Source organism: Salmo salar, chromosome 25, assembly GCF_965601325.2.
Source record: "Salmo salar chromosome 25, fSalSal1, whole genome shotgun sequence".
In the NCBI taxonomy this organism is placed as follows: domain Eukaryota; kingdom Metazoa; phylum Chordata; class Actinopteri; order Salmoniformes; family Salmonidae; genus Salmo; species Salmo salar.
Window position 1 is genome coordinate 16,207,501 of NC_138315.1, and position 15,647 is coordinate 16,223,147.

General features: G+C 40.1%; 1 protein-coding gene across 1 annotated transcript; it reads right to left on the reverse strand.

Moving 5' to 3' along the window:
• Positions 1–463: 463 nt before the first annotated feature.
• evx2a (even-skipped homeobox 2a) lies at positions 464–2,833 on the reverse strand. Its single transcript, NM_001139549.1, is given in 3 exon segments — positions 464–1,078; positions 1,808–2,043; positions 2,428–2,833. Coding segments are annotated over 3 exon segments (1,257 nt in total).
• Between the last annotated feature and the right edge of the window lie 12,814 nt (positions 2,834–15,647).

The window sequence follows — 15,647 nt, forward strand, 5'->3', positions numbered from 1 at the left end:
AAGCCGAATTAATAGTCAAGTACCGTGGGCCGAATTAATAACCAAGTACCGTGGGCCTATCACTGAATTAGATAGTTATTTCTAGGTTTTAAGGCACAGGAATCCAGGAGCGAATGAAGAAAAATAAAGCTTCATCACCACTGCACTAACAAAATAGTCCTTTCAATTATTGTAAATTTAGCACTTACCAATGTTCACACTTTTGTCAGTTTAAAACGTCTAACATGATATTTCTGTTGAATGCAACATTATTGTATTTTTTTTTTCGAATAGCCTAGTGCCTAGCAAATCTTTGTTTATTGTAAAAACAAATATTTAAGTGTTTGCTAATTATGTTAGCCTAATTGTTTTGGAATTACCGTTATTTGTCCCCCAAATATTGGAGTCATAGATGGATGTATAAACTAACCACAGAGCAGAAAACATGAGCAACTGAACTTGTTTTTGAAGTTCCAGTGATGAGTTATCTGTTTAGTGAAGATTCCTCTCTCTGATCTGGTGATGGAACCGAGGTTTTGCTCAGGACAGCTGCAGAATACGGCAAAAATCCACTCTCGGATCTTTGCCCAGATGCTGTGCAGGTGAAGTCAGAGTTGGTACTTCTGGAGCCTAGCGCACTGGCCGCTTGGCTGCTGTGACAACTGAGGCACGAGCATGGGCCAGTGGCTGATGGCGCGCTGACCGCGGCTGCACATGCTGCTGCTGCCGCTGCTGCTGATGCTGCCGCAGAGCTATTGAGGCCTGCGGGTGACTGATAAAGTCCTGGGTGCCTGAAGCCACAGAGAAGCTCTGGGCGTGAGTAAGGATGGGAGAGTGCACGGAAAGTATCGAGAGGGCGAATGGAGGTAGCGAAAGGTGACGATGCAGCACCAGACGCAGCTGCGGCAGCGGCAGCTGCTGTGACACCAACGTGCGGGTAATAGTGCAGAGGCATGTGGGAATGGAAAGGGTATGGTAGACTTCCGGTGGCTGCCGCGTGCGTCATCATGTAGGTGTAAAAGCTTGGATCTGCTGGATGAGGCCAAGACATCGCCAAACGTTGCCTCTTATCCTTCATCCGCCTGTTCTGGAACCATACCTACAGACAGAGAATTATCATTCATGTTTAATGGGACCCTATTCTATCCAACCCGCCTGGTAGCACAGTATTTACGCATTACAAAATACCGGGTCGACTCTCCATGCATTCTCCCAGTGTTCAGAATAGTCGTGTGTAGTATAACAAAGAAACTGCGTAAACATAGCTAATGTGCGTTTGATAGAATTACGGGTTTTAAATTTATAGGCCAATGTACAATTTTCTGTGAATGTTTATTTTTAGGGAACCCTAAACAAATCAGCTAGTTGAAGAAATGAAGTCCAACGAAGTGCCTCTGACAGTGATTTTTCAGATTCATAGATTCATTTCAGATTCATTTCAGACTATATTCGAGTAGGCCACCTGCTCAGATTGTGAATTACCAAACGGATTCGTTTATACATTTGCTGTGTGTGTGTGTGAGGGGGGGGGGGGGGGGGGGGGTTGTATATGAGGGTGTGTGTGTGTGTGTGTGTGTGTGTGTGTGTGTGTGTGTGTGTGTGTGTGTGTGTGTGTGTGTGTGTGTGTGTGTTTTGATACATGAACGTTGATCTGCGTGTGTATCTGAATATAGTGTGTATCTGAATATAGTGTGTATCTGAACATAGTGTGTATCTGAATATAATTGTAGCCTAATCTATAGTCCTAACTATTTGTGATACAATATTATTTTAATGAATATATTACGCACAGCTATATACATTCAAATCTGCATATAAGAGAACATACCTTTATTGTAGTTTCAGGTAGATTGAGTGATGCGGCCAGTTCACATCTTCTGGGTCTTGAGACATAATTTTCCCTGTAAAACTCCTTCTCCAGTCTTCCTATTTGTTCTCTGGTGAATGCAGTCCGGTACCTTCTAGTCTCGGCGTTTGACATGTTTGAGCTCATTCCATTGCCGTTATGATTGGAAAGGGAGGATGAACTTGTGTTGGAGCCTCCAGAATTATTGTCAGAAAACCCTTTAGGAAATAAATATGCAAAGTTATTTGATAGTTTCATATAGGTTATATAAGAAGTTGTATTGTGTATGTTGGCTATTATACATTTCTTGATGTAATATGTTTTCACGCGAGGTGATGCCTATAAGATAAATGACAAATTAACAAGCAATAATTTTGTAGCAATATCGGTGAAATATTTGAAAATGAAAGATACAATTATTAGCTAGTATTAGTTGTTGTATAAGCCTACATTATTATTATTGCTGTTGCTATTTTTATTATTGTTATTACGATGATATGTTTATTGTAATCCATTTTCGGTTTTAAGATATCATACAATATATATTTCTCTGAAATGTTTACTGAAATGGTCAGTAAATCTTAATTCAGAGTGAACGTTACCTTTGTTGTTGTTTTCCTTGTGTTGGCTCGGAGAGCGATGCGATGGGCATCCCACCTCCACATCACTGTTCATATCTGAGTCTTGAGAAACTTCTGGGTATAAGTGAATTTTCTTTCTGCTTTCTGAGGATGAAATCTCCGCGGAGGAAGTATTCTCGCTGTTGTGGTGGGTACCGAAAATACTGTCGATTTCGAACTTGCCTTTGGTTGGAATATCCCCTAGACTTCCATGAAGCGAGGCGGAACTTATTCTCGGGCTTAGGCGACCACTATGCTGAGAATTTTCGAGGGCCTCCAACACTGAATTTCCAGCGGAGTCTGACAGATTCGAGAGCCTTTTCCCAGGCACGGGACTGTGCAGACCTCTCTCCATCAGAATCATCTCCTTTCTTATCCTCTCCATCATTAAGCCTTGTAGAAAGAAACACAATTTCCAGGGCTGGTGCTCCGATGAGTTGTGGCGGAGCTAATCCGCCTTCAGCTCAGCAACTGTCTCTAAATAATATAACACCTTTTTATGAGCGAGACGGGGGAAAAAAAATTGAAGAATGCCAATGCGAGCAATGAATGACTGTTTAAAATGACCCGTGCATCCTTTCTAGCCCAAAATGTCATTCATCAAAAAAGTGGTTGCTGCTCGTCGTTAAGGTGCGCGTGACGCTGCTCGAATGATCATTTATTGTAACAGGTTTATAAGCAAATAAATACGAGAAGGCTGTCAGTTGATGATGGAGGCGGCCTGCGGTCAGACGAATATATATCCAAGTGGAGAGGAAGAGGAGAAGTGAGGAGTGGAGCGCGTGTCCCTGGGTTGATCTGAGTCTGTTTAAGATTGCTCTTGGGTTTGGCCTCTGGGGTGAAATTGACAGTCTGATTAATAAAATGAGCGCGGCAACATTTCCCTCTTCATTTAGGAATATCATTATGCTTTGATTCTCTATTGTTTCTCCCTTCTGTTCTCTTTGCCCCTCAGTCTGTTTGTCTTTCTCTTTTATTCTGACTTTCTCCATCGATAATTTCACTGAGGCATTCTCGACTGGTACATTATTACGGAAAGTTATTTTGTGAAATCCATTTAATGGCATTTAAATGCGAGATATGATAGGGATAATTCTGAACCGAATTTCACTTTTATGATCATGTGAATTTGTCCTAATCATTTTTGCCATGTTTGTTTTACACTCCTCATTGTAATAAATATACATTTTGAGATCATCATTCCACTATATTTTAAACAATGCAGATAAAACAGGAAGTTATAACATGTGCCATATGCTTGTGATGTTAGCAGTTTCTTTAAAGGGGCAATCTGCAGTTGCTACATGCATTTTTAGACGTATAAATTAATTATACTAAATCTCGAAGAATTTATTCTAAATGCCTCATAAGCTTAGTTCAACTGTCGTACCCCATCATAACCCCAAATATAAGCTTGTTTTACTCCACTGTTGGTAAACAAATCAAATTTAAACAAACACTGTGTAGCCTCAAAACATGGTTAAAACTATAATTTTGATATTATGGATGGTTAGCCCTTGCACCCATAACTCTGTCTGAATTTGAGAGTGGTTCAATTTTCCATCCCCATCCTTCTGCTTTTTACCCAAACAGTGGCAGGGAGTCGCTTTGTTATTGTTTCAACTGCGAATTGACCCTTTAAGGTAGTCTTATATTATCCTCATTGCTTCAGTAGGCCTACGGAGTTAAATTATGCCTGACGAATACTTGTTTTTTTCTTATGTATTTGTTATTTTCAATCGTGGAATAATGATGTGTAATTGTGCTAATTTAAACCCCTCCTGGTGAAATACTACCTATTTTACTGCAGGTTTGGACTTGTATTATAATCAGGCTTATTTTATATTATTTGGTGTCGTGCATATTTTAGAACTATCCTATAGTCAAAGGTATATGTTGGACAGGCTGCAATTACATTGTGTTTTCTGTTATCATAGCTTGTGGTATTAGCCTAATATCGTGATGATTAGTCTCCCGATGTGCTGCCTGTAGATCGCTATTATTTGAAAAACTCGATTTAATGTTAAGAATACATCGAGGTGATGCTCTGTCTCAGATTTAGAGGGAGAATGCTCTTATAGCTAAGGTTATCGGGAATGGATCTTGTATTCGGTAAGGTAATGTACCAGAGCGGCCTGGAAACGTCGTCTACGCGTCCTTTGGCGCCCCCCAGAGTTTCCCTGGATTATCACAACGCTTGAGGCGGAAGTCCTTCCCGTGATGTACAAGGCTATACACTGTGATCCATCTAAAATCATATGGGCTAACCTTTTGGAGTCAATGTGACGGGTTAAAAGAATTGTAGTCGCTCTGTACTGTGATAATTTTAAGCAATAGGGCTCGAGGGGTGTGGTATATGGCCAATATACCACGGCTTTGGGCTGTTCATTTCATACGACGCAATGCGGAGTGCCTGGATACAGCCCTTAGCCGTGGTATATTGGCCATATACCACAACCCCCCGAGGTGCCTTATTGCTAGTATAAACTGGTTACCAACGGAATTAGATCAGTCGAAATAATTGTTTTGTCAAAGCCGTGGTATATCAGACCGAATACCATGGGTGTCAGCCAATCAGCATTCAGGGCTCGAACCACCCAGTTTATAATGAAAACTATGTCATATGGGCTTCTTAAATATTTGTAGAAGTGGAATGGGAATTAGGGAATTCATTAAAAACACAAACATTGTGGATGTTTTGAGAAAAATAACGTGGACTAGCTCAATCGTTGGAATTAGAATACCGTTTTTTGGGCTAAACAATGAACAATGGCCGAATTCATTGATGCATGAATAGGCTATTATATCACCTGATATAACTGTCATTTTGTCAGTATAAAAGCCATGTAGCCTTCGTGTTTTTCCTTTACGAACCATGAATAGACTATTATGTCACCTGAAATAGGCTAGCTGTCATTTGTTAGTAAAAGCCGTATGGAGTATTGTAACAATACTCAAATATAACAATTATTTATTCATGAAATTGCTTACAATGAAACAAATAGTATAATTATTGGTTGATTCATATTATGATGTGCTTATACAATATGTAGTATTTGAATTTGTCAGACCAGAGCCATATTTATATTTAAATATATACTCTGTGTCAGATTTATTGTAGGCCTAGATGCATCAGCCACCATGATACTTAGGTGCTATCATTGGAATAATTCAGCGTTATCTATTTTATTTTAGACCTATTTACCTAACTTCAATTAAGGACCTCTATTCCCAAAGCTCTTCATCACGCATAATTGTTACACTTGTGACTCATTGATGATGTCCTTGAAGTTAGTGTGCTTAAGGTGGACAAATTCTGCTGTCTCACTTCTCTCAAGTTTTACAGTGAGACACCCGTTTGAGTAGAAGTCAAAGACAAAAGCGTAGGTTGGAAAGCACCATTCGAGGTCGTTAAGGGAAGTCGTTTAAGGCCAGGTGATGGCAAACGCGCTAGAACTGGCTTTTGACTGGGGTGGATATTCAGTCGTCTCCACAATTTATGAATTCCTTTTCAATGCAAACTGATAGAGCCATCTAGTGATAACTTTATACCATTGCAGGCTACCACCCTTAAGAGCGGAGTCTGTGTGGTTGAAGGTTTAGCCGTCTCCTATTCATTAGCTTAACAGAACGCAACCACTGTGCCCCAAACCGGAGACTCACAGCCAAAGCTCACATTCGACATTGACCGAGTTGACCGGTTAGGAATTCAACTAGTTTCGAATATTCATAGACACGTATATTATGTTTGTGACACTGTTGTTGCCTTCAGAAACACGGGATATATGAAGGAACTGTAACCGTCTTCACTTTTGAAGTGGAGGGAGCTATGATGTGTGTTGCATGATTATTGTTTCAAACCTTTCCTTACACTCTTAGAAAAAAACGTTCCATATTGAACCAAAAAGGGTTATATCACTTGTTTCAGATATGGAACCCTTAAAAGTTCTATATAGGACCCTTGTATGTGGTTCTTTTATCAGAACCCTAGGGATCCTTCTTCACTGAACCAACATTGGTTCCAGATAGAATCATGTATGGTGCCATTCATGAATTGTGGCTTCTAATGAAGAGTAATATTTCTAGCTAAGAATAGCCTACAATATATTAAACAATTAAATTATGGACAAAATAATACCAGCATAGTTTAGAGATTGTAATTATATAGATGCGGTAAAGAGATCAATGGAACGTAGACCCCGTGGGATTGAAAAAGGACGGCGGAATAACGCACATTCAAACAAATCTGGGCCTCGTTTCACACAGCCTTTGTAGCGTTAAGATCATCGTTAGAACCATATTACGATGTATCTTAAGTAGTCGCTGTTTCTCAGAGTTTTCGTCAGTAACGTTGCTCAAAAACCTTCGCACATCTACGAGTGAACCAGACCGCTTGTTAGAGCAGCCAAAATGCATCGTTTTGTGTTTTTTTTTGCAGTTCTGCGTCACTTTGTTCATACATAATCAACGCTAAACATAGAATCACGATGTTTAGGCTAGGTAGGCTATCTGTCTGACTGTGACCGCGGATAACTTAAGAACGAAGTTGACTACAAATATTAAGTTGCGAAAGTATTTGCAATTGTTACAAACAAGTGAAAGGTTAAACGATGTTTCAAATGAAAAATTAAATGACTGCTTTAAAATATAAGTACATGCGCCTACAGGCCTATATTTAAACCATATTGAAATCATATTGCGTTGTATTTTTCCACGAGGGTACTGTCTGTGATAGGTTTAATGACGTGTGACAAGATTTGCGCAATGACGTGTGCAATCTGTGATTTAGCCTAGTGTATTATTATTGGGTAAGCATAATAAGCCGCCTCCTTATTTGCAGCTACAGGTTGTAATATCTCGCTAGGAGTTGATCCGTTTTCAGTGTTGTGGAATAATTCAAACGTTAAGGTAAGATTTGAGTGGAGAAGGCTGGGCCCAGTTTTCTTATAGTGACGGAATTTAGGCTTACAAGTGTTTTAACCAGTAGTGGTGCGTGGGTAAAATCACTTGGGAAGCCAAGTCCCCCCAAAAAACACATTACAACCTATGTGTTGTGATAATTGCGTTGTTTGCTCTATAACCTGTTAATTCATATGCCTTGCGACTGTGATTTATAGGCCTAAATGCCGAGCCAATAAGAAGACAGTGGCAGAATACATTCAACCACACCCTTGTTTTATCACAAAGCCCGATAGCAACCTCTGTCCAGTGAAGTCCACAAAGCATATTGCATGTACAGTAACAGTTACATGACCTACAGCATGGTCAAGCAAGTACATTTTTCAGACATTTTCAGACCACTAAACAACTACTGATTTAGAACCACTGAGATTTACCGCAAGTAGCAAAGAAAACAGGAGCTGCCTCCACTATTCCTGCACCATTTCAACTTCAACATTTCAACATCATGCTTAATCGAATACAGTGACATCTAAAAGAAACCCAATACAATTTAGTCCAATCAACGTAAGCTAAGCTAAATAGGATGTGGTTGTCCATGGTTCTGATTTCTGTCTACATGTGTGTGTGTGTGTGCGTTCGCGTTCGTGCAAGTAGAAAAACATGTTGTCTAACCCTACATGCAGAGAAACGCCAATGTCATCCTCCTCTCTTTCATGTTGATGAAACTGTTTATCACTCTTACACGCTTTTATTTTTTTGTTGTCCTAGGCTACCTAGCTAAAATTCTTGCTCGCTAGCCCTAACATTCATTCATGGGTAACATTAGCTAGTTAACATTAGCCTTCTACATATAGCTACATATTGAACTTCCATCCTCTCAGGCCAGGGGCACAATGAATGAATTTATGGTTGGATCAGAATCGCCGTTATAATCATTTGCCAGTACGGAGAATTAAGTAAAACCACAAGTCAAAATCACTATCTCCATCCATGGCTAATTCAGGAAAGGGCTAATTTTAGCTAGCTTGCTACCTAGCCAACGGAGGAGAACGACACAATGAGATGCAACAGTTCAAGTTTTTCTGTGAATGACTTATGCTCTCAATGGGATTTGATAGGAGTGACGCCAAATCCAAGTTTGCTTCCATTGACACTTATTTTGGTGCGCCAGGACCATTCACAGCTGAGCTCGCTAAGTTTAGCTCAACGCTGATTGTACATTTTTTTATACTTTTTTTGTCAAGGGAGGCCAGATGCTCACTTGCTTCCCTTGCCTTCAATGCTGCGGGCGGCAATAATGTCATACTCGTTTGGACCAGACAGCATCAGATAGATGACCGACACATAGAGAGACAGAGGGGCGCTGTTTCTCTTGCTCCTGTGAGATTACTTTCAGCCTCTAGCAAATTGAAGGAAAACTATGAAACACAGAGAAAAAAAAATATTATTTTTTGTATGTTTGAATTGGTCCATATTTTGGGGAACCTGACTTCCCGCGGCTTCCATGAATACACGCTTACAGAAATTGGTGGTGGTAGTCAGTCGTTTTTAACTGTAATGCAGTTAATTGGCGATGATGACATCAAATGGAATATATTTTAATTTGCCACATGCACCGAATAAAATAGGTGTAGACTTTATTGTGAAATGCTTACTTACGAGCCCTTTCCCAACAATGCAGAGTTAAAAACTAAGAACTTGAGCACAAAAAAACAACAACTAAATAGAAACACAATAAAATATATTTACAAAGAGCACGTGTACCGAGTCAATGTGCTGGGGTATGAGTTGTTGAGGTGATTGAGGTAATATGTACATGTAGGTAGGGGTAAAAGTCACTAGGCAATCAAGATAGATAATAAACAGAGTAGCAGCAGGGTGTTTGAAGAGAAAGAAAGTGTGTGTGTGTGTGTGTGTGTGTGTGTGTGTGTGTGTGTGTGTGTGTGTGTGTGTGTGTGTGTGTGTGTGTGTGTGTGTGTGGGTGTGTGTGTGTGTGTGTGTGTGTGTGTGTGTGTGTGTGTGTGTGTGTGTGTGTGTGTGTGTGTGTGTTGGAGTGTCAGTGTAGTATGTGTGAGTGTGTGGGTAGAATGAGTCTGCATAGAGCCAGTGCAAGAGAGTCTGCGCAAAATAAATAAGGGGGTCAATGCAAATAGTCCGGGTAGTCATTTGATTAACTGTTCAGCAGGCTTATGGCTTGGTGTTAGAAGCTGTCCAGGAGCCTTTTGGTCCCAGACTTGGTGCTCCAGTACCGCTTACCATGCGGTAGCAGAGAGAACAGTCTATGACTTGGGTGGCTGGAGTCATTGACAATTTTTAGTGCCTTCCTCTGACACCGTCTGGTATCGAGATCATGGATGGCAGGGACCTCGGCCCTGGTGATGTACTGGGCCGTACACACTACCCTCTGTAGCGCCTTGCGGTTGGATACCAAGCAGTTGCCATATCAAGCAGTGATGCAGCCAGTCAAGATGGTGCAGCTGTATAACTTTTTGAGGATCTGAGGGCCCATGCCAAATCTTTTCAGCCTCCTGAGGGGGAAGAGGTGTTGTCGTGCCCTCTTCATGACTGTGTTGTTGTGTTTGGACCATGTGATGTGGACACAAGGAACTTGATGCTCTCAACCCGCTCCACTACATGCCAATCGATGTGAATGGAGGCGTGCTTGGCCCTCCGTTTCCTGTAATCCACGATCAGCTCCTTTGTCTTGCTAACGTTGAGGGAGAGGTTGTTGTCCTGGCATCACACTGCCAGGTCTCTGACCTCCTCCCAGTAGGCAGTCTAATTGTTGCCTGTGATAAGACTTACCACTGTCGTATTGTCTGCAAACTTATTGATGGTGTTGGAGTCGTAAGCGGCCACATAGTCATGGGTGAGCAGGGAGTACAGGAGGGGACTAAGCATGCACCCCTGAGGGGCCCCAGTGTTAAGGGTCAGTGTGGCGGATGTGTTATTGCCTTCCCTCACCACCTAGGTGTGGCCCGTCAGGAAGCTCATGATCCAGTTGCAGAGGGAGCTGTTTAATCCCAGGGTCCTTAGTTTGGTGATGAGCTTGGAAGGCACTATGGTGTTGAACGCTGAGTTCAATAGAGATTGCGTCATCTGTGGATCTGTTGAGGCGGTATATGAATTGCATTGGGTCCAGGGTGTCTGGGATGATGGTGTTGATGTGAGCCATGACCAGCCTTTCAAAGCATTTCATGGCTAGAGATGTGAGTGCTAAGGGGCAATAGTCATTTAGATAGGTTACCTTGGCTTTCTTGGGCACAGTGACTATGGTGTAGGTATTACAGACTGGGTCAGGGAGAGGTTGAAAATGTCAGTGAAGACACTTGTCAGCTGGTCAGCGCATAATCTGAGTATGTGTCCTGGTAATCTGTCTGGCCTTGTGACCTTGTGAACGTTAACCTGTTTAAAAATCTTACTCACATCGGCTACGGAGAGTGTGATCACACAGTCGTCTGGAACAGCTGGTGCTCTCATACATAGTTCAGTGTTGCTTGCCTCGCAGAGAGCATAGAAGGCATTTAGCTTGTGTCACTGGGCAGCTAGAGGCTGGGTTTCCCTTTGTAATAGGCATTATACTCAGATTTTTTTTACCTCAAAATAGTGTGAAATACACATATAAATAATAGCCTAAATGTAGACAAATTTTGCTGGGGGACAACAGCGGTGTCATGCCCATAGGGGGCACAGGGGCACTTGTCCCCTCAGATTTGTCCTGTTAACCTCTATGGGCTATGAGGTTAACCTCTACGCTTGCGTCCCACCTACTCAACAGCCAGTGGAATCCCGTGGCGCGATATTCAAATACCTTAGAAATGCTATTACTTCAATTTCTCAAACATATGACTATTTTACACCATTTTAAAGACAAGACTCTCGTTAATCTAACCACACTGTCCGATTTCAAAAAGGCTTTACAACGAAAGCAAAACATTAGATTATGTCAGCAGAGTACCCAGCCAGAAATAATCAGACACCCATTTTTCAAGCTAGCATATAATGTCACAAAAACCAAAACCACAGCTAAATGTAGCACTAACCTTTGATGATCTTCATCAGATGACACCCCTAGGACATTATGTTATACAATACATGCATGTTTTGTTCAATCAAGTTCATATTTATATCAAAAACCAGCTTTTTACATTAGCATGTGACTAGCATGTGACTAGCATTCCCACCGAACACTTCCGGTGAATTTACTAAATTACTCACGATAAACGTTCACAAAAAACATAACAATTATTTTAAGAATTATAGATACAGAACTCCTTTATGCAATCGCTATGTCCGATTTTAAAATAGCTTTTCGGTGAAAGCACATTTTTCAATATTCTGAGTAGATAGCCCGGCCATCACAGGCTAGCTATTTTGACACCCACCAAGTTTAGCCCTCACCAAACTCTGATTTACTATTAGAAAAATTGGATTACCTTTGCTGTTCTTCGTCAGAATGCACTCCCAGGACTTCTACTTCAATAACAAATGTTGGTTTGGTTCCAAATAATCCATAGTTATATCCAAATAGCGGCGTTTTGTTCGTGCGTTCAAGACACTATCCGAAGGGTAAAGAAGGGTGACGCGCCCGACGCGTTTCTTGACAAAAAAAATCTAAATATTCCATTACCGTACTTCGAAGCATGTCAAACGCTGTTTAAAATCAATTTTTATGCGATTTTTCTCGTAAAAAAGCGATAATATTCCGACCGGGAAACCCTGTTTTCGTTCAAAGATGAAAAAATGAAAACATGGTGTCGGCTTGTGCACGCGCCTCAGTCTCATTGTTCTCAGATCGACCACTATCCAAATGCGCTACTGTTTTTCAGCCATGGCCTGCAAAGTCACCATTCATCGTTCTGGCGCCTTCTGAGAGCCTATGGGAGCATTAGAAAATGTCACGTTATGCCAGAGATCCCCTGTTTTGGTTAGAGATGATCAAGAAGGCCAATAAATAGTCAGAGAGAGCGCTTCTTGTTTGGAATCTTCTCAGGTTTTGGCCTGCCAAATGAGTTCTGTTATACTCACAGACACCATTCAAACAGTTTTCGAAACTTTAGGGTGTTTTCTATCCAAATCAAACAATTATATGCATATTCTAGTTACTGGGCAGGAGTAGTAACCAGATTAAATCGGGTTCGTTTTTTATCCGGCCGTGCAAATACTGCCCCCTATCCCCAACAGGTTAAAATAATAATAATAAGAATCATTATCTTTTTGTAATACCACTAGCCACTTAGCAATTTTATGAAGTTGGCTTTAGCTAGCCAAGATTGGGAACCTATCTCCCAACCCTATAATTAGCTACCAAAAAGCAATTTCAGGCTATCAATCAAGTTAGTTAGACAAGCTAGCTACTCTATCTTAGCTGGCATGCCTGCTGGCAAGGTTGGTAGACTTTATAAAAGCAAGCAAAAACTAAATGTACTGAATAAGACTCACATTCCTTTCAATCTTTTACCCAGATTTCAGCAGAGATGCAGCGAAGCATATTTAGTTTTTTTTTTTTTTTTAAACCACCAGTCAGAAAGATACAGACAGCTCAAGAGGTATGCAGAGATACGCAAAAAAATATAAAAAATGTTTTTACATAGAATTAAATCGAATGAGTATGACTCTAGATTGCAGGAAGAAGCTGTTTCAGGTTTTTGAAAAATGCTAAATTCTCAATTTTACGGACCGGGGGCGTAGCCCCCCTACTGACCACCCCCCCAGTCATCTTCACGTACTTTGTACCCACTCAGGTTGTTTGGGGGTGCATGACGCCCCTGGGCAATGAGGAGATTTGGGATCTTTCCCCCACAGCATCTTTCCCACACGCGTTTAAATGGCATTTCCATTATTTTGGTCGAGTTCCATTCACATCTTTACCGCATCTATGCAAACATACTGTAGTTTGGAAATATGCACTGAAGACCAGGGAGGGATCTTTGTTTGAATGATGACCTATGTCAATCTTGGTACCCCACTCTGGCAGACTTCTTTACGGAACAGTAGGCCTACAGTAGCTTATGGGTTGTTGCCTGGCTGGTTCCTAAGAAGAAGAAAAAAGGAGCAAATGCTCAGATATGCAGATACAGTATAATTATTAGAATGTAGAAAAACAATTTACATGCAGTTGTTGTCAGCAGCAGACCCTGATAGGTGGGTTACTGTCAGACAGCAAAACATTGATAGTATTTTTAAAAGTAATGTAGGCTAATGATTAACTAGGCTATTGAATCATCAAGACTTATTATAAATAATTTATTCTAAATCATTGAGATAGCTACATACCTCCTTTCAGTCAGCCCACTGCCCACCACGTGAGTTCAACAGAGGTCAGCAACAGTATTCCAATGCCTTCATGAAACATAGTCCTCTGACTCAACACTGAAATACTGAAATAAAGTAACAATTAGATAATTGACAATGTCATGCTGTAGTCTATAGCTCTGTTTGGCATATTCAATAACAAACATGTACATTTATTTGTAATAGTTAGCTAGCTAGCTATCTTCTAAAGTGGCTAATTAAAGTAGCCTATCCCATAAGCTTTTTCCTGTCTAGCATTAGCTGATTCTGAAATAACCTTATCTACCTAGCCTTTAGTTCATTATATGATTATGGCCCAACGTGTTTCAATTAAATAATCAACTTTGCTTAACTTAATAAATGTAAAAATGACGTGCATATTGGTAGGGTATTTGCAACAACCTTGCACTTGCGTCTTCATGCTGGAATGGCCGTTGATGCCTATATAGAACGCGATTATTTTTGTTTTAATCTAAGAGTGTATACTTTTATTAAACGCATTATTTCCTCTTGCTTCTATGTAGCATTTAGTTTGCAACAGCAGAGGTTTGTATGAACCTTGCTGTCTGCCACTTTGACCTCGGCAACAATGTTGCAGAATATGATTTCGATCTCCCCCTGCCTGTTTCCGGACGAGACAGCTAGCCTTTTTCTGACCAGGTGAAATCATGCAGCAGCAGAATCAATATGGATATACCTGCCAATGCAAAAAAAACAAAAAAAAAAAAACAAGTGAAAAGACAGCTAGTTAGCTGACATTTCAGAGTTTGATATGACTGTGTTAGCTTTTGTTTCCTGTTGTTGGCTAAAATCCACATTGCACTCTGGGAAAGGGATAGAACCCTCAAGCTTCTTTGCCTTCAGGTTAATATATATAACCTTTTTTAGTAAAGGGTTATTTCATCTCGTCAAAATAACCGAAAGGTTCTATATATAAACCCAAATAACATTTTTTTTCTAAGAGTGTACTTTATTTGAAAAATGCAACTTTGCGTGTCCAAAGGCTTTTAGATGGAGGAAAGGTCTACCATAAGCCCAGACAGCAAGTTCAAGAGTGATGTTCAAGTGCAATAGCGTTTCCATTTTGTGCTAATTTGTCAATGGGCTTTTGAATCAGTTGAGTGTCTTTACTGACTATTTATTAACTATTTACTATTTGGTGTAACATTGAGCAGACTTAGGCCTAGTGTACTGGTTTCTACTGAAATTCTATATTGCCTAAATTCATTTCTAAGACTAAATTTAAATGATTTGATGATTATTCATTATATAGTGACATGGATGTCAAGGTTTGTATAAGGAATCAATAATTGTTTAAACGACATGATTATATTACAAAAATATTTGAATATGGGCCTATTTATAGAGGAGTGGTAGACTTATATTCTTGTTAGACTATTTCAATCAAACGTTGGCATGGTTTGTGGAGTAGGAAAAAAATACCCCCAACGAAAGAAAACTATATCCAATAGCCACTTTAAACATATTTTATTAGTGGTAAAAATGTGTAGGCCTATATGTGATCATTGTAGCCTATAACAATCATTAATTGTTTTTAACACGAAGTTAAAAAGGTGTTAAGGCCTATATTTCTAAATTATGTAATTCTTTTGAATATACCATAGTGACGTTTCTCATTATAATTACATGCAAATAGGTTGATATAAACATTTCAAGAATAACAAAGGAAGTCGATACAAAGCCTGCAACAGTTTTCAAATGTAGACTCCTCCCTGCATGTTTAACAAGTGGGCATATTTATACAGATGTACGTTGTCAGATAATAATGTATATTTTTTCTGTTCTGGTTTTGTTCTTTTGTTCAATTTAGGATTTATTTCCCCCGTGAAAATGATTGGATTGGTTCACCCGTGGGAAAATATCAGGATTTGGCAACGATAACATTAGAACTGGAATTGTAGGCCTATATATTCAGTGAAATCAAAGCTGACATTGACACAAAAACATTGGCTATTGTTATATTCAAATGTATTGCCGTTTTTTTT